Source organism: Eptesicus fuscus, chromosome 1 (genome assembly GCF_027574615.1).
Source record: "Eptesicus fuscus isolate TK198812 chromosome 1, DD_ASM_mEF_20220401, whole genome shotgun sequence".
Lineage (NCBI taxonomy): Eukaryota > Metazoa > Chordata > Mammalia > Chiroptera > Vespertilionidae > Eptesicus > Eptesicus fuscus.
Window position 1 is genome coordinate 123,098,666 of NC_072473.1, and position 18,237 is coordinate 123,116,902.

Below are 18,237 nucleotides of genomic sequence, written 5' to 3' on the forward strand. Positions count from 1 at the left end.
GCAGATATCTATTAGAACTTGGGGTGGAGGAAGTGTTTTTTTAAGGGCAAAAATATGGAATAACCATAAGATAAAATATTGATAAATTTGCCTAGGTTAAAAGTACGAACTTTTGTTCATCAAAAGGCATCTTAAAATAAGTAAAAAGACAACTTCCAAGCTAAGATAAGAAAGAAGCAAGAAAAATATATTTAAAACAAAAAAGAAAGTGGGAAAATGATACAAAGAGGCATTTGTCAGGAGAAATATGTATGACCTATAAACACATAAAAAGATGATCATGCCCGACCTGTGTGGCTCAGTGGTTGCGTGTCCACCTATGAATCAGGAGGTCATGGATTTGATTCCCAGTCAGGGCACATGCCCGGGTTGATGTTTCTATTTCTCTCTCCCTCTCCCTTCCTCTCTGAAATCAACTAAAAATATATACATATTTTAAAGATGGTGGATGTGGAGAGAGCAGAGTGCCTGAATAATGGCTCCTCTGTGTATAACACATCCAACAGCAACTTGGGCTTACTCCTCACGGGTGGCAGGATACCATGACCTTCCTGTGACATTACGCCCTATATATATCCTCTATAATGAAGAGGTAATATGCAAATTGACTGTCATGCTCTCACACAAGATGGCCACCCCCATGTGGTCATAAGATGGCCACACCCATGTCATCACAAGATGGCCACCACAAGATGGCCAGCAGGGGAGGGCAGTTGTGGTCAATCAGGCCAACAGGGGAGGGCAGTTGGGGGCAAACAGGCCTGCAGGGGAGGGCAGTTGGGGGGACCAGGCCTGCAGGGGAGGGCAGTTGGGGGCGACCAGGCCTACAGGGGAGGGCAGTTAGGGATGACCAGACCAGCAGCAGAGTGGTTAATGGGTGATCAGGCTGGCAAGCAGAAGTGGTTGGGGCAATCAGGCAGGCAGGCAAGCAGTTGGGAGCCAGCAGTCCCGGATTGTGGGAGGGATGTCCGACTGCTGGTTTAGGCCCGATCCCACAGGGATCCCAGATTGGAGAGGGTGCAGGCTGGGCTAAGGGACACCCCGCTCCCCAGTGCACAAATTTTGTGCATCGGGCCTCTAGTATATATATAAAAAGATGTTCATTATCATTGTAAATGGAAATTAAGAACACACTTAAAATACCATTTTGCTTGCATTTGATAAACAAAAGTTCATAGTTCTAACAATACCAAGCATTTGAGGGGATGTGGATCTACAGGATCTCTTAAATATTACTAGTGGTGGTGTAAATGGGTATAACCACCTTGGAAAACAGTCTGACATTATATTGGAAAGTTGAGCATTCATAAACTTTTATGACCCAGCAACTCCATACCTAGATACCCAAGAGAAAACTCATTCCCATGTACTAGGAGATATTTACATAGATGTTTATTACAGCATCATTCACATAGCACTTCCTGTTCCAGTTAAACTACTCACTGTACCCGGAGCAACCTAAATACATTGTCATCTCCTTGACTCTCCATCCTGCCACTCCCCCCACTTTCGCACTAACCTGAAATGATTTCCCCTCTTCTCACTCAGTTTTCTCTATTTTTCTAGAAAAGCTCAAGCTTCATCTTGAACTGACTGTATAGGATTGGATATATATACATAAGAGAGTCAGGCTTTCATGAAGGTTTCCTTCTAAATAACCTTTTGAAGATGTAATAGTTTCCCTCTGCCCCTGCCTCTATACTTTACTGATTTGTATCTTGTGCTAAATCCCTTCTTTATTTTCTTTGAGCTGCTAAAGGAGTTAAATTCAATTGTAGATTTAGACTTGGTCCTTTTGGTTCTATGATAAATTTGAACCTTGAAGAAGTTCCACCTAATTGATGACAGCTTACATCTTTCATCTATCCTATTATTAATTCCACAAAAGCCAATTCCACATATCACCTGGGAAGTTTAATATAATTTGCTTGTTTCTGATTTGTGGGGAAGCATGGGACTTGGTTGGAAGGTCTGGAAGGAGGAATCTCTGAAAGGACGGAGGCCTCTGGGGGACCTTGCCAAAGGTGGCAGCCCCTGCCTTGACTTTCCCAAACAAGTCTGAGCCCCCGGGTGTTTATTTAGACATGTCCTTGCTTAAAGGACGCATGTGCTTTCTCAAGGATGTTTACCCTACTAATAGTATCTAATAGTTAATTTTAGTTCAAGCTGTTGTTACAATAAAAGCCAAAGGAGGCAGGTGAACAGGGCTATTTGCTCCTAAAGCAAACTAATCCCTTAGCCTCTCTTTCACAGAAACGTATGTCAAAGCAATCTGTTCATCCATCGCTCAAGGTCTGCTGGTCAGCCCCAGCACTGGTTGTTTTACTGGAAACAGCAGAACCAGACTTATGCCCTTAGTATTTGAAATTAATGACATTCACAATGTTGACAGGACATCAGAGATCATTGATTGAATACTAGAAATAAATCAAAGGACACGGCAGATAAAATGAATGATCTTTTGAAAATATAACCCATTACAAAAACAGTTTCTATTTGTCGTATTTTTAAGTAAACCACTCTGTATTAAGAAATGATTAGTGCTTGGCCAGTGTGGATCAGTGGTTGAGCGTCGACCTGTGAACCAGGAGGTCACAGTTTGATTCTGGCAAGGGCACATTCAGAGTGGAGGCTCGGCCCCCAGTAGGGGGTGTGCAGGAGGCAGCCGAAAAATGATTCTCTCAGCATTGATGTTTCTATCTCCCTCTCCCTTCCTCTCTGAAATCAATAAAAATATATTTTAAAAGAAAAAGGATTAATGAGGAATGATGAGAATAACTCTGAGAATAATTACTGAGAAATTAAACCAAAAATGAAATTATCTCCAGGCATCGCCGAATGGAGGCTGTGCGACTACGGAAAGAGAACCAGATCTATAGTGCTGATGAGAAGAGAGCTCTTGCATCCTTTAACCAAGAAGAGAGACGAAAGAGAGAAAACAAGATTCTGGCCAGTTTTCGAGAGATGGTATACAGAAAAACTAAAGGGAAAGATGACAAATAAAGATTTTCAGATTGTTCAGCAGACATTTTCAACAAAAAGTCTGGGTTCCATATATACATACAAAAAGGTTATTATGATCTGGAAAGCTTTACAGTGCTACTGTGCCTTCTATTTAATTCTTTCAGTCCTTCAATAAAAAGCTGCTTATTGATATAACTTTGGAATATTTTGGATTAAAACTTCGTGGTTGAAAAATCCAAATTGTGAATGAAATCCTACTATATTTGGGGAGGTGACATTGAGAGATGTCAGTGAAATGAAAAATAAGTTTCACTGTCTCACACCATGGTACAGTGCTCACCCCCGCCCCAACTGAACTTGGGGGAAATTATTATTCCTCTATGTTGAATGTGTTATAAATGGATTGATAGAAACACACAGGAGGCCAGTTTTGTTAACAAAATTAAGGCATTACTGAAAAAAAGCAAATCTGGAATTTGAAGATTGACTTTATTGTACAATATAAAATCTGCCTGGAACAAAATGTATTTTGATTTTAGTCCCTACCCTCACCCTAAAACCCACAAACAAGCCCAAAGCAAACTAACCCACAGACTTAATAAATTGAAAATGTGAACATTAGTTTTAAAAATTCTTAACAGGTTAAGTGTGTTTTCCAAATATAAAATATTGGGAAGTCTATTGTTGTGCCAATGTAAGTACATTATTTTCATCTAAGCTGTACTTGGATCATAATTTGAATACTAGAAATGAATGGGAGTCAACTGTGGTCAGGCATTTAATACGGAAAAATATACTGAATTATTACTTTAACTTAGTTGTTTTATAAAGATGAAGCTAAAATTATATTAAACATTTTTGCCTGTCCTTTATGTAATTTTGTCTTTCCTTTACATAAACCTTTCAGTTTATTTTTTACATCAGTCATGCAGTTTTATCTTTAATTTTATATAGAACCCATTCAATTTATCACTTTTTTATGGCTACTATTGACTTTTACTAGTATATTTTGGAGAAATGGAAAATTCTGGGACTGTGAGATTACAATCTTTTTTCTTCCCTATTATGTTCAATTTTAGTCATTAGGTCACAAGAGTGAAGGGGGAGGGGACAGTGGAAGCTCGGGTTGTTTTTGTTGATTGTTTTGAGCTGCATTATTATGTGCCAAGGATAAATTTAAATTACCTGGATGGTAAGGAAATTCTGACTCTGCTGTTATAAAATGCCCTCTCCTCTCCCCTTAGAATAGTTTAACCTTTTGCACTCAGATGTCGAGTGTGACTCACACGGTTAGCATTAGAAAAAAGGAATTGAGAAAAAAGCAAGCGAGTGCAAAGGGTTAAAGTATTTTTTTCAAGGTTTTCAAATAAGGCAGTCAGATTTCTTTTCCTTTTTTTTTTAGGCAGTTAGATTTCAAAGCATAGATCAGAAGCTTTACTATTTAGCATGTTTTAGGAAAATGTCTACCTTTAACCCATAACTAATGAACGAAACAGCCACTTGGCATGTAGCAACATTTATGACCCCTGAATTTGAAGTTATTTATATTTATCATCATTGCTGTCTAGTCTAAGAAATCTATTTTTTCCAAAAGTTAAAAGGAAACTAGATCCCAAATTTGGGAGTCCTAATCTACTTCCCTGTATAATAAAACCTAAATTTACAATCCCCATTTAAAATTTTTGTTCTCTGAGAACATTATTTTTTATTACTGGCTCCTAAAGACTGAATGAGATTGTTCTCTTATTTTCAGTAGGCAAGATAGTTCAAATGCAACAATTTTGTAATATATGAATACTGTGCATTTTCATTGTATTCTGCCTCCTCCAACAAATGCTTGTTGAGTAAATGGAAAAAAATATGTTAATTTATTTCAGAACTTTACAATTTCTTTCATCAGGGTTTGTTCAGGAAAGATGTGCCAAGAATAGCTTCGGTAGCATATTTTCTGGGAAAGGGTAGGGAAGAATAAAAATCTAAAAGTATTTTCTTTTTAGCTCATGAGAGTTACTGCTTCAAACTATGTTTAGTCACCTGAGCCATAAGTCTAATAGGCAGGCTTTTTATTTGAAATACTTTCTTTTTCTCCAAGGAAGACTTATCTAGTTTCCCACCTCCTCCCCTGTTGCTCTAAGATCTTCCCTCCTTTTTTATTTATTGCACAAATGTAACAGTTAAAAGAAGAAAAATTACCCACAGTCTTACCACATCAATTGTCTTTAGGGTTCTGTTTACTTCCAGTGCTTGTCTATGTAAATATGTATTCTGATGTACCTATAAGTAATCACTTGTAATGTTATTTGTCTTTGGTGTTTTAAAATTTTTGTAGCCAGGAAAGACAGTTTCATAGGGATGGTAGGAACAAGTAATAATCTGGTGTGAGGATGGGAAGAAGACAAGAAATAAGTGAGGGTGGAGACTGAGCCATGTTTCATTGCCCCCATTCCTGAAGCAACCCTGCCGCCATAATTTCAATGCTGTGTTGTGGCAGGCAGCATGCCCAGTTTTAGAATTTCAGACTGATTATAGTATGAGCCATAAAATTGTTGCCATTTTTCTGTTCCCCAGTTGTGCCCATAAAGAGATATATCTGGCCCTGGCTAGTGTGGCTCCAGGGGTTAGAGCATCGGCCTATGTACCAAAAGGTGTGGGTTTGATTCCTGGTCAAGGGCACATACCTGGGTTCGTTCTCCCTCTCTCTCTCTCTCTCTCTCTCTCTCTCTCTCTCTCTCTCTCTCTCTCTCGTTCTCTCTCTCTCCCTCCCTCGCTCTCTCTCCCTCCCTCCCTCCCCCCCCCTTCCTTCCCTCCCTCCACTCTCTAAAAATCAATGGGAAAAATATCCTTGCGTTTAAATTGAAAAAAACAAACAAAAAAGAGTTGTGTCTGGGCTGGACACTTAGCTCAAATGGGGGAATGGGCAGTCAAGTACCAATCTCGGTTGGTCTGACAGGTGAATTTTAGCAACTCTCTAAACTCAACTTCTATACTTGTAAGACTCTGAGTGATGCAGATAGTGATGGGAAAAACCTTTTAGAAAATAAAAAACAACTTACTGGTTATTCTGTTAGCATGATGGAAGTTGCCAAATGGAAAATGAATGAATGCAAAAAAAAAATACAGTTGGATTGTGTGTCACCGGTTTATTATTCAATAAATATTTTGTGGTTTGATGTGCAATATGGTGTTTTTTAATACATTCTGGTTAGAAATCCAATCATAAAACATTCTGTAAGAGTCAGACACAACTGCATTAGAAGGGAAATGACTTCATTATATTATGTTTGGCCACAACCATTTCCTTCACCCAATTTTCTCGAAAGCGAGTCGTTCCTGGTCTGCAGAGGAAGAAAAACAAATACACCAAAAGCTTTTTAAAATGAAAGAAACCATTGAGCCAAAGATTGATTCCCTGTTTACTCTGTTTCATTCCTAGTGAGCAAAAAGCCTTTGGGAAGGGGGTCTAAGACTGTATCTATCCCTTAGGCCCAGTCAATAAAAGAATTAATGAGCTTATATATATTCTTTCAAAGAGCTGCTATACAAATAAAAGAGATTATATATGTTAATCCCATGTAATTGTGAGTTTTCCCATAAAAACAATAGACATGACCCACTTTGCCACCACCCTACTCCAACTAATCCTCAAGTTTATAATCACTGAAAAACAAGATACTAAAAAGCAAACAAAAACAATTTTCTAGAATAATGGCAGTGTCCTACTTTCAGTCCATCCTAATGGGGTAGGTGGTCCAAACGAGAAAGGTGACCCTTAAGTGAATTATCTGTTGCTGTGGGCCTCCTGGATTCCTGGGGTATGATGACCTTTATCTACCACCCATCCTACCTAATAATAGACAAATATGCAAATTGACCATACCTTCGCTATGCCCGTGATTGGCCAGGAGGCGTGGGGGGGGGGGACTCGGGGTGGCCGGGGTAGCTGATTGGGCTGGCGGGACGCTGAGCTGCGTCACCAGCAGCGGCACGAGCTCAGCGTCTGCACCATGGCTGTGCTGTGGCACAGAAGGGGCCTCTGGGGCAGCGAGCTGACATCCCGCCACGCGGACCATCAAAAGCTGGGGAGCTGGGTGCCTGAGCGGACAGGCACTCAGCTCCCCCGCAATCGAAAGCAAAAGTGTGGGAGCTGGGTGCCTGTCTGCTCAGGCAGCAGGCCTTTCAGAAGCCTCCGCCACGCCAGAGGCTTCTGAAAGGCCTGGTGCACCAGCGATTGAAAGGAAAGCGTGGGAGCTGGGTGCCTGTCCACTCAGGCACCAGGCCTTTCAGAAGCCTCCGGCACCTGGTGCACCAGCGGACAGGTACCCAGCTCCCCGTGATCGAAAGTGAAAGTGTGTAGGGAACCCTACATGTGCATGATTCAATCATGCACTGGGCCTCTAGTTTCAAATAAGTCTCCAATTGTTCATTACCTGTGTACTAGTGACTGTCCTTCAAAGATATAAGAGATTTCAATGGGTGCATCCTAAGAGAGAAAAAGACAGTTGTCAGCCTAGACCAATCATACCAACTCATGATTCCTTCCATCTCTATACTTTTCCATATATATACTCTTAAATTTCTAGACGTCATCTCCCTTGTAAATTGGTAGTCTGTAGGTTGTAGTTATTTGTCACATCAAACCTCTGTTCTCCAAAAGATCTTTTGGTCAACAAATACTTTAAGCATCACCACAACATTGGAAACAAGTCAGGAGAAGCGTATGCTTGTTAATAGGATCTTGAATAAGTCATTTATTGTCTTTACACGTTCCAGTTTACTCAGCTGACAGTAGCTACTTTACCTCTGAGTAATGGCATAGGAATAAAATAATACAGATTAACAAATTTTGAAAACCATGTTTAAAGCAGCATAAAAACGTAAGTTGTAATATTGTTTCAGTGATCCCCACCAATTCTCCCCTACAAAATTATACTCAGAATTCTGAGCAAGAGCCCTTCTCCCAAGCCCCCTCTCTCTGTGGTCATGGTTCATGGTCTTGCTTACCTCCACCAGCCTTACTTTCTAATCTCTAAACTTGTCATTTATCAAGACAGCTAATGGTAGGATATATGACCAGGAAAAGCAAGAGCTCTGCATAATTTACCTTTTTAGATTACTTCAGGTTTCAAAATCTCTGACTAGATAAGTTTGTACTATGATAGAGTGAATATTGGACATCATTAGCTCACTGTGTAGTCACATATAAAGCCTTAGAGTGAGACAAAACTTCAAATAACTTTTGTGAAAGGATGAAAAGCAAAGGGGATATAACATTTTTATGTTGTGTTCCAGGCATGATGCTTGGTATCAACCCTGCTCCTCTGAGAACCCTATGCCTAGCTAGATTCATGTTATTTTGGCTCTTTTCACACCAGCTATCAACATATTTCAGATTCATGGTCTACCTAATGGCTATAAGCAGTCATTCAAGTATTTATTAAGTGCCTACTCTGCCAGACCTTGTTTTACAGCAAGATAAAAATATCTGCTTTTATGGCACTTACATTCTGGTAGGGAGAACAGATGATAAGGTAAATTATATAAGATATCAGGAGGTGATAAAGTGTTAAGGAGAAAAAGCAAAAGCATTAGTGGGTTGGGAAGTGGTGGTAGAAAGTGCAGCATAGGAGGTGAGAGAGCAGGCCATGCACATACCAAGGGGAGTGTTTCAGTCAGAAGGAACAGCAAGTGCAAAGGCCCTGAGGCAGGAGTATATTATTAAAGAGTAGCAAGATCAGAGTGGCTGGAGAGAGTAAGTGATGGAGAAGGAATAGTGGGAAAGCAGAAATAACAGGGACCAGATCACACAAGGCCTTGTAGGACCTTACTACCCAAAGCATAGTTTATGGACCTGCAGCATCAGCCTTGCCTGGGAACTTCTTGGTAATGCAGAATCTCAAGCCCCACCTCAGACCTCCTGAATCAGAATCTTCCAAATAATGTGCATGCATTTTGAAGTTTGAGAAACACATTGCAATATGTTTAAACAGAGGAGTGACATCAATTGATTTAATAAGGGTCACTCTGGCTAGCTGCTATATTGAACAGAGACCTGAGGGCAAGGGTGGAAGCAGAAAGACCAATTAGAAGGCTACTGAAATCATCTTGATGAGAGATGATGGTATCTTGGAACAGGGTGGTAGAAGTGGAGTGGTGAGAAATTGTTGGATTCAAGACCTGTTTTTCACTCACTAGGGAGGTAGGACACCAGTGGTGGGGCCCTAGCCCACCGCCCTCAGCAGTGTTATGGGTGCGGCTTCCTGCCTGAGCAATCATTACTCACAGAATAGAACCATGGTTTTTAAAAGCTGGTTATCTTCCGAGGTCTCGTCACCAGGAAGCTACCTGAGGTCCTGGTTGAAGAACGGCCGTGGAGAGCATATTAGTAGTATAGTGCCTCTTCACGGTTGGCAGTGCCCACCTGGACCCAGTGAGGCACACGATCAGGGCACCTAGGTGCATGAGCAGCCTGGAAACATAGTAATATACTCCTGCCTCAGGGCCTTTGCACTTGCTGTTCCTTCTGAAACACTGTAGAGGCTGTAGAGCAAGCTTCTTGCACCCTGTGAATGAACACTGGCCTAGGCCAGATACAGGAGATAGCAGGGAGAAGGCCCAGCTGATCAGTTAAGATAGCTGGTTGTTCACAGGTGGAATGGAGCAGTGAGCAGATAAAAAGCCGTGAACACAGGCTGTATCCCAGCCACTGAACACCCATTCTGCTCTATATACAATGGAACATCACTCAGCCACAAAAAAGAATGAAATTTCACCGTTTGCCACCACATGGATGGACCTAGAGGGTATTATGCTCAGTGACATGTCAGTCAGAGAAAGACAAATACCGTATGACCTCACTTACATGTGGAATCTGAAGAACAAAGTTGAAGCAACAGAAAAGGTAGCATGGGGATCTGAAATGAGTGGTCCCCAGTGGGGGGACACCCTGAGGTCTGCACAAGCATACTGCACCCCAGTGAGTTTCACACTCGGTAAGGGGCAATGGGGCTGTGACAGGACCGCCCTGCTGGGCTTCTAATTGGAGCAGAATAGTGCTGAGCCCGAGGAGCCTGCCCAAGCCCAGGGGCGACCTATTCTCAAGGAGCCAAGACAGCTACAGACTTTATCTCCAATCAGATGTGGCTCAGAACTCACTAAAAATGTAATCATGAAAGGACGAGAGCTATGACCACGGTGACCCGGAGGACCTGGTCAGTCCCCGGAGCATGTGGTGACTCACGGTGATGCCGGCTTCCCTCGGCCATGGGCAGCCGCTCTCAGCTGCCTCTGCAGGTTACTGACCCTGCCCAGCCCTGACTGCCCTCCCAGCTCAGCGGCTCAGCGGCTCAGCGCCCCACCCCCGGACAGTGCCCTGCGCGAAGACAGCGCCTCCACCCTCCAGGACAGTGCCTTGCGCGGAAACAGCGCTCCCTCCCCCAACACACAGTGCCCGACGCCCCAACACCCAGGGGACAATGCAGGGCGGAGCCTAGGGACCCGAGTCCCAGTGCAGCCCCAGGCTCGGAAGAGCCCCGAAGCCCTGGCTCACTCTTCCCGCGCCGCCCCTGAGAGTGCCCAGTGCCCTGGCCACCCGACCCCACTGTCGGCGCCCCCTCGTCGGTTTGCTGGGCCGCACAGTCGCCGTGGGGCAGCTCGGCTTCGAGGAAGCAGCGGGGCTCTGGGCTCGCAAGCTGCACTGGGCCTGTGTACTCAGGTAACCAGCGCGGCCCCGCCCCCGCGCGGCCCCGCCCCCGCGCGGCCCCGCCCCCGCGCGGCCCCGCCCCCGCGCGGCCCCGCCCCCGCGCGGCCCCGCCCCCGCGCGGCCCCGCCCCTGCGCGGCCCCGCCCCCGCGCGGCCCCGCCCCTGCGCGGCCCCGCCCCTGCGCGGCCCCGCCCCTGCGCGGCCCCGCCCCTTGAGCCTCCAGCGACTTAGGGTTAGCCGAACAGGATGCAGGCCCAGGAGGGCCCTAGGCATTGGTACTGAGTCAGCGCAGTGACCAGGGGACGGCTCCGCCCTGGAGCCCGTGACCTGTCCCTCCGGGTGCACGTGCTTCCCTTCCTGACCGCGCTGTTTCCCAATCCCTGTCCTGGATTCAGGAGTTTCTTTGTAAACTGAACTGGCCCCAGGAAACCTCTTAAAGAGACAGTACATGCCGAAACCGGTTTGGCTCGTTGGATGGAGCGTCGGCCTGCCGACTGGAGGGTCCCGGGTTCAATTCCGATCAAGGGCATGTACCTCGGTTGCGGGCACATCCCCAATAGGGGGTGTGCAGGAGGCAGCTGATCGATGTTTCTAACTCTCTATCTCTATCCCTTTCTCTCAATAAAATTTTTTTTTTTTTAAAAAGAGACAGTACATTGTTGGCAGCCTAGTCAACTTTGTAGTGGTTGTGATAATTAAATGTTGGGGAAGTTTAAAGAACAACAACAAAAGACCTGTTTTTGAAGGTAGGGCCAACAATTTTCTAATGGATTGCATAAGGGGTCTGAGATAGTCAAGGATGATGCCAAGGATTTTGGCATCAACTGAGACGAGGAAAACTGCAGATAAGGTTTGGAAGGAAAAATTGTAAGTTCAATTCTGGTTACATTAAGTAAGATGTTTCTTAGGCCGAAGCCGGTTTGGCTCGTTGGATGGAGCGTTGGCCTGCGGACTGGAGGGTCCCGGGTTCGATTCCGGTCGGGGGCATGTACCTTGGTTGCGGGCACATCCCCAGGCGGGGGTGTGCACTCTCTATCCCTCTCCCTTCCTCTCTGTAAAAAATAAAATATATATTTTTTTAAAAAAAGATGTTTCTTAGACATCCAAGGGGCAGAAGTCTGGGGTGGAGACATAAATTTGGGAATCATAAGCTAGAGGTGACCCATTTAAAGCCAGGTGACTGATAAGATCATCAAAGCAGTGAGTGTAGAAAAAGAGATCCAAGGTCGAAGTTTTGGGGCATTCCAATATAAAGAGGTTGATGAGAGGAGAAACTGGTAGAGACTGAGAAGGAATGGTCAGTGAGGCATTAGTCACTCATTTCAGTGACCAAATGCCTCAAAATCAGAAGAGTATGTTGGTCTAGAAGCCAAATGGAATGTTTGTTTCATGAAAGAGGGAGTGATCAGCTATGGCAAGTGCTGTAAATGGGCCAAGCAGGATGAGAACAGAAATATGACTACTGAGTTTTACAAAGAAGGGGTCATCAATGACCTTGACAAGAGAAGTCTCCATTTTCATTGAAGTCTCACTAAAGGGAACAGGGCATAAAGGGAAGAGCTTACCGGAGGTTTGTTTTTGTTGAACTTGACGGTGAAGAAGGCAAAGGCAGAGCTGAATGCTGTGGGTGTCTGAGCAGTTGGGACACTCCAGCGTACAGAGTAGATGTAGTGGAAGCTGTGAATCAGGTCTCTTGTCTCTACCAACTTTGCGTAGTGAACCCAACGGTCTTGATACTCCCAACTCTGTTTCATAGAAAAAAGAAAGAACACACAAAGACAAGCAGACTTCTGTTCAAGGCCTCTAGATAAAGGCAGCGCACAACAGTAGGGGTTACAGCCCTGCTTCTGGAGTCCATTTCTAACACTTTTGATTGGGATTCAAACTAGTTAACTTCCCATTATCTCCTCAAGTGGAGGAGAGAAAAGGTGGAGCTGAAATGAAATGAGTTACTAACGCAAAGATCACTTGAGACCGGCCTTTGGACTGTAGCTTTCCATGCTCAGTTGTTGGTGTGTACACACTCACTGCCTATACGTACACACTCACTTCCTTCCAGACCCTTACTTGGGAGGCAAGTTTTGTTCATTGGAAAATAATAAGAAAGTGACTAGAACATGTGATCTGCTCACTTTACTCAGGGAGACCTAAAAGTGTGACTAGAAAGTAATGAGGCTGATTTCGCAAACTATTTTTGAATATCAGACTCACATCATTGCAGCCATAGGTAGTATGTAAAATAAAGTCAGGAAAGGAATGAGTCAGGCAATAGGATCTTCCAAATCCCTCAGATCCCTACACCCTTGGAGAAGCTTCCCCACCAAAACACAAAGCTTGCCAGTACCTAGGGTCTAGGGATCATAATGCAGCCCTGATTCTTAGTCCGGGCGGGGCGGGGGGGGGGGGGGCTTGAATGCTATAGGTATTTAACAAGTTCAATTCATCCTAAGCCCCTTGGGCTAGCTCTCAGGGCATAGGAAACTTCCAAATCATAAAAGATCCTGAATTAAGAGGAAGGTCCATAGAAGGAAGGAAGTGGGATTGTCTGACAATACCAGTGATTTGCAGAGGGACTGTGGGAGGAAATGGTAAAATGATTTCCGGCTCTCCTTTTAAAAAAAAAAAAAGCAGTAGGCTGGCCTTCTGCTTCAGCTTACTTTATTTCAAGTCTCTACCCAATTGGCTGTTTCACTCAGCCAGAGAGGAGCACCAGACTCTAGATTTCTTGAGATAAAGGACTGTGCCTTCCTACAGAGATCATTCCTTGTAATGAAGTTCAACAGTCAATCCCGTGAAGCCCATAGTAGCATGCCCTTTTTTCAGCCTCTCTATAGTATTTGATACATTTTTTCAGCCCTAATGTTTAATCTGTCACATAAGCACAGATTTTGTAGCATTGGAATGGTCCCTAGAGATCATCTAATGAAGTCCCTTTCTTTACAGATGAGGATACTGGGGCCTAGAAATGGGCAAGGACAGCCCAACACAACAGCTGGGATGGGGACTCAGGGATCCCCAACACCCAGCTCAGTTTTCTCTCTACTCCATCAGATGCCTCAGATCTAATATTGTCTTCCTCTCAACTTGGTGTGATAGTGCTTTCCCCCCTTTTGTGAACTAAGGCAGCCTTGGGCATGTTAAATACAACTATCACCATCAGGCCAATCTCTTCCAATTTTTATCACTGTGCAGGCAGCTGACTTTTATGTAGCTCCAATGAGTGTGTGTTATCCTTGTGTTTTGTAATGTTTACAGAACCTTGCTTCATAAACTCACTTCCAGGAAACAGTTTCTCACTGTGCTACTCTACCATGATGGCTTAGCCCATTACACATGATTAGACACTCAAAATCAACAGGCACTGGAAGTATATGCACAAAATTGTTATCAATGGTAAGTAACCTTTGAGAGAATAGGACTGGGTATTGGAGGGGGAGTAAAAGGGTAAGTTTCATTTTCTACTTTGTACATTTTTGCTCATTGGGGATTTTTATAATGATGCTTTATTTTTCTTATAAAAATAATTTTATCCCGACTGGTTTTGCTCAATGGTTGAGTGTTGACCTATGAACCAGGAGGTCATGGTTCTATTCCTGTTCAGGGCACATGCCCAGGTTGCAGGCTCAATCCCCAGAAGGGGCATGCAGGAGACAGCCGATAGATGATTCTCTCATCCATTGATGTTTCCATCTCTCTATCCCTCTCCCTCCCTTTCTCTAAAATGAATAAAAAAGTATTAAAATAGTAATAACTTTAACTGTGTGTTAGGCATTGGAGATTTCCCAGTTTTTCTTCTATAGAAAACTTACATGTCTATTCATGTTGCCAGATTACATTCCTAAAGGGAATAAACCAATTATTGTGCCCATTGTCAATGTTGAAGCATACATATTCCCTCCCTACAAACACACAAGCCTTCTGACATCAGCTTTAATCATTCTTATTCACCTTGCAATACCTTAAAATCTTTTGGATATGCATTTTTCATTAATAGTAAAACTCTGCAATATCTTTTTGTCATCAAAAGTCCTTTTCCTATTATGGTGAAAAAAGTACATCAGATAGACCTATGACCAAAACTTCATTTTGCTGCTTAAACAGAAACACTTTGGACATATTGCCCAACTTCTCTGAGCCTCAAGATTCCTCATATATGAAATGGGTACACTCATGTACCTGCATTCAGGTTTGTTGTGAGGATTAACTGAGATAATGCACATGAAGTGCTTAGCAGTGCTTGGCACATAGCAATGCTCAGGAAATGGTAACTCCTTATTTGCCATCCCTTGGTGTATGGTGAACTCTGAGAAATCTGAACTAAGCTTGAGAAAGCTCTCCATCAGGAATGCTTGGCACTTAGATGGTAGACTTCACTTCTAGGGCTTGCTGCATTAGTGGGGCTGGGAACGGGGTGATTTGATATCATGAGTTATATAGAGCTTTTAGCTTTTCAGTCACCTTCTACTTTCTAATTGTCTCTATCTGCACAACAGCCCTACAAAGTAGGTAAGCTCTTCATCTGTGAAAAAATAATGGTATAGAGAGAACAAACTTGTTCATGTAATTAACATTTATTTATAGAGCACCTATAGGTGCCTGACATCTAGGGGCTGGGAACATAAATTAACAAAAGTCGCTGCCCTCATGGACCATATGATCTGGTGGTGGAAGAAAAGCAATAGGGTAAATAAGTAAAATATGATATCTTAAGTAGAGCTAAATGCTGAAGAAAAAATAAATCAGAGAAGGAGGGTGGGTATAATTTTAGATGAGGTGGCTAGGAAAGGCCTCAATGAGCAAATAGAATCTTAACAAAGATCTGAAGAGAGGTAAGGCATGATACCTGAGAATAGATCTCAGGGGAGACTATTCCAGACAGAGGGAACAGAAAGTGCAGAGGCTCTGAGGTGGGGACATGCCTGGCAGTTGAACAGCAAGGAAGCAAGTATGGCTGGAGTAAGGAAGGTAAAAAGGGAGAAGGTAGTAGGTGATGGAGTCTAAGCAATCATGATGGGAGGGAGGAGAGAAGTCAGATCATGTTAGGCCCTGTAGGCCATTATCAGGACTTACTTTTGCCTTTTATTCAGAACTAGAGGCCCAGTGCACAAAATTCGTGCATGGGGAGGGGGGTGTCCCTCAGCCTGACCTGCACCATCTCCAATCCGGGAGCCCTCAGGGGATGTCCACTGATGGCTTAGGTCCACTCCCTGTGGTTCTCTGCTCTCTGCAGGGCCTGCCTGCTCCACACTGCGATGACTGCCAAGCAGGCTGGGCTAGGAGCTGCCTCCTCCCTGCTGTCAGTCTCCATGGAGGTGATGAAGTTAATTTGCATACTCACTCCTGATTGGCTGGTGGGTGTCACAAAGTGATGGTCAATTTGCATATTTCTCTTTTATTAGTGTAGATAACCAGTGAGATTTGTAGGGGAAATTTTTTCTTGCTTGTTTTGTGCCCCATTCCAGTCTGATTCACAAACCTTGGGTATAGCAGGCAGAAACTTTTGCCCAATCCCAAATGGAGATATGCTTCAGAGCAAGAAGGCCCAAGGGTAACTTTTTTTTACATCATTCATCTTCACTATGCTTTAGATAACCCTTCTATTGGGAATGGTGATTTGTGCCAACTGGCGTATAAACAAAAGGTGTGGAGCCAGAAACCCCTGACCTTTCCTCATTCTCACCTGACCAGGGCTGTCTAGGGCTTAGGAACAGAGGAAGAGAGATAGCAAGAAACTTCTCCCAGGGCTGGGGTTTTGCCTCAACCAATTTCAACTGGTCTCTTTTCCGAGGAAATACAGTGAGTAAGGATTTCAAGTCATTCTTCTTTATCCACCTGCCCATTATGCAAAGCAACCCAGGGCCTTTCAACCAGAACTGCCAGGTTAAGCCACATGAATGGGTCAGAGCCAGGCACAAGAGAAAAAGAAAAAGGAATTCACAGGCAATATGTTCCAAAGGTACAGTAAAAAGACTTTTGATCCATGTGCATCCCCTCTGTTAATATGAGCATTCTAAAGGTGGTGTTGGAGCCCTGGCCAGTGTTTCTCAGTGGTTAGAGTGTTGGTCCATGTACTGAAGGGTTGCAGGTTTGATTCCCAATCAAGGGCGGTGAAGGGCACATACCTGGGTTGCAGGTTCAACCCTCCCCCAACCCCCAGGACGAATCAGGGCATGTGAGAGAGGCAACCAATTGATGTGTCTCTCTCACACTAATGTTTTTCTCTCTCTCTTTCTCTCTCTCTCTCGCTTTCTCTCTCTCCCCCCCCTTTCACTCTCTCTAAAATTCAATGGAAAAAATATCCTCAGGTGAGGATTAACAAATAAATAGAAATAAAGTTGGTGTTGGAGAACTCTTGTTTGAGAGAAGCAACTCCCTCCTTAGGTCAGTAGGCCCCATTTAGAGTACCAGATGGGAAAATTGCTTAATTGGGAATATCAGATTTTACTAGGAAAATTTAAGGTTAGGATGACAAGAGCACAGGGAAATATGATTGTGCATTTCACCTTCAAAGACTATTGCATGTTGATTTTGGGATCCAGATGAGGACATTTAGTTGCCTTTTATATCAACTCCTAGGGATTCTGGACTTTAAACTTTTCATCAAAGAAGAGCCTTTTTTCAGTTTTGATTCCTGATCAGGACACATGCCCAGGTTGCTGGCTTGTCCCCTAGTCAGGGGCGCGGGGGGGGGGGGGGGGGGAGGAGGTAGGGGGATGTGCAGGAGGCAGCCTATCGATAGATGTTTCTCTCTCATTAAAATGCTTCTATCTCTCTCTCCCTCTCTCTCTAAAAAAAATCAATAAAAATATTTTTTTAAAAGGAAGAGCCTTTTTATTGTTCTTCACCCTTGTACACCAAGCTGGAGTGGTCAACTAACTTACTTACCGTAACGAAGTCTTCGATTTGTTTACGGCACTTTTCTGGTGTGAATTCACCATGTGTGAGCCAGTCAATGTTTTTGATGGTGTATTCATCATCTTCTGCAAAAAAAAAGATGTGAATTTGTTAGTTGCCTGGTAGTGTGACATTATATAATAAGACAGTCCTTTAGGCACCCAAACAAGATCACTACCTTCCACAATATTAAGAGCAGTAGCGATGACAGTCTCAGCTAAATCTAGCGCTATTTCATTCACATGGTCATCTTCTGTATCCGTTGCTGGTTCAAGCGAATTGCTGCCTATAACTACTGCTGGTCCAAACACATTGATGCCTCTAACTGTTGCTGCTCGTTCAGGCACATTGCTATGTGTATGCATTGCTGGTTCAGTCACATAGCTCTCTGTATACATTGCTGATTCAGTCACATTGCTGTCTGTATACATTGCTGGTTCAGTCACATTGCTCTCTGTATCCATTGCTGGTTCAGTCTCATTGCTCTCTGTTTCCATTGCTGGTTCAGTCTCATTGCTCTCTGTTTCCATTGATGGTTCAGTGACATCGCTGTCTTCTTCATCCATTGCCGGTTCAGTCTCATCGCTCTCTTCTTTATCCATTTCTTCTTCAGTCTCTTCGGTGTCTTCTTCATCCATTGCTGGTTCAGTCACATCGCTCTCTTCTTTATCCGTTGCTTCT

At 43.6% G+C, this 18,237-nt stretch overlaps 2 protein-coding genes and 1 non-coding gene across 3 annotated transcripts in view; 2 read left to right on the forward strand and 1 right to left on the reverse strand.

Moving 5' to 3' along the window:
* Window positions 1-3,028, forward strand: part of NKAP (NFKB activating protein) — a 30,712-nt gene extending 27,684 nt beyond the window's left edge. Inside the window, exon 9 of the mRNA XM_008160923.3 lies at window positions 2,829-3,028. Coding sequence (XP_008159145.1) covers window positions 2,829-3,003 — 175 coding nt within the window. The 3' untranslated portion in view covers window positions 3,004-3,028. The remainder of the gene's footprint in view (window positions 1-2,828) is intronic.
* Window positions 446-574, forward strand: LOC114229401 (small nucleolar RNA SNORA11). Its single transcript, XR_003615483.1, has one exon. It is a non-coding gene; the product is annotated as a small nucleolar RNA SNORA11 (small nucleolar RNA).
* A 2,850-nt stretch (window positions 3,029-5,878) lies between the features above and the next one.
* Window positions 5,879-18,027, reverse strand: AKAP14 (A-kinase anchoring protein 14). The gene is made up of 5 exons (XM_028138216.2): window positions 17,735-18,027; window positions 17,548-17,642; window positions 12,228-12,407; window positions 7,392-7,444; window positions 5,879-6,299 (listed from the first exon to the last, which is right to left on the reverse strand). The coding sequence occupies exons 1-5, from the start codon at window positions 18,018-18,020 to the stop codon at window positions 6,215-6,217; spliced, it is 699 nt and encodes a 232-aa protein (XP_027994017.2). The 5' UTR covers window positions 18,021-18,027; the 3' UTR covers window positions 5,879-6,214.
* Between the last annotated feature and the right edge of the window lie 210 nt (window positions 18,028-18,237).

Coding starts and splice junctions, on each gene's coding strand:
- AKAP14 (XM_028138216.2), bottom strand. CDS start 18,020: ATGGATACAGAGAGCAATGTGACTGAACCAGCAATGTATACAGACAGC. Junction 12,408..17,547: donor AAATCGAAGACTTCGTTACG/GTAAGTAAGTTA, acceptor TCTATGAAACAG/AGTTGGGAGTATCAAGACCG. Junction 6,300..7,391: donor GGACAGTCACTAGTACACAG/GTAATGAACAAT, acceptor CTTCCTCTGCAG/ACCAGGAACGACTCGCTTTC.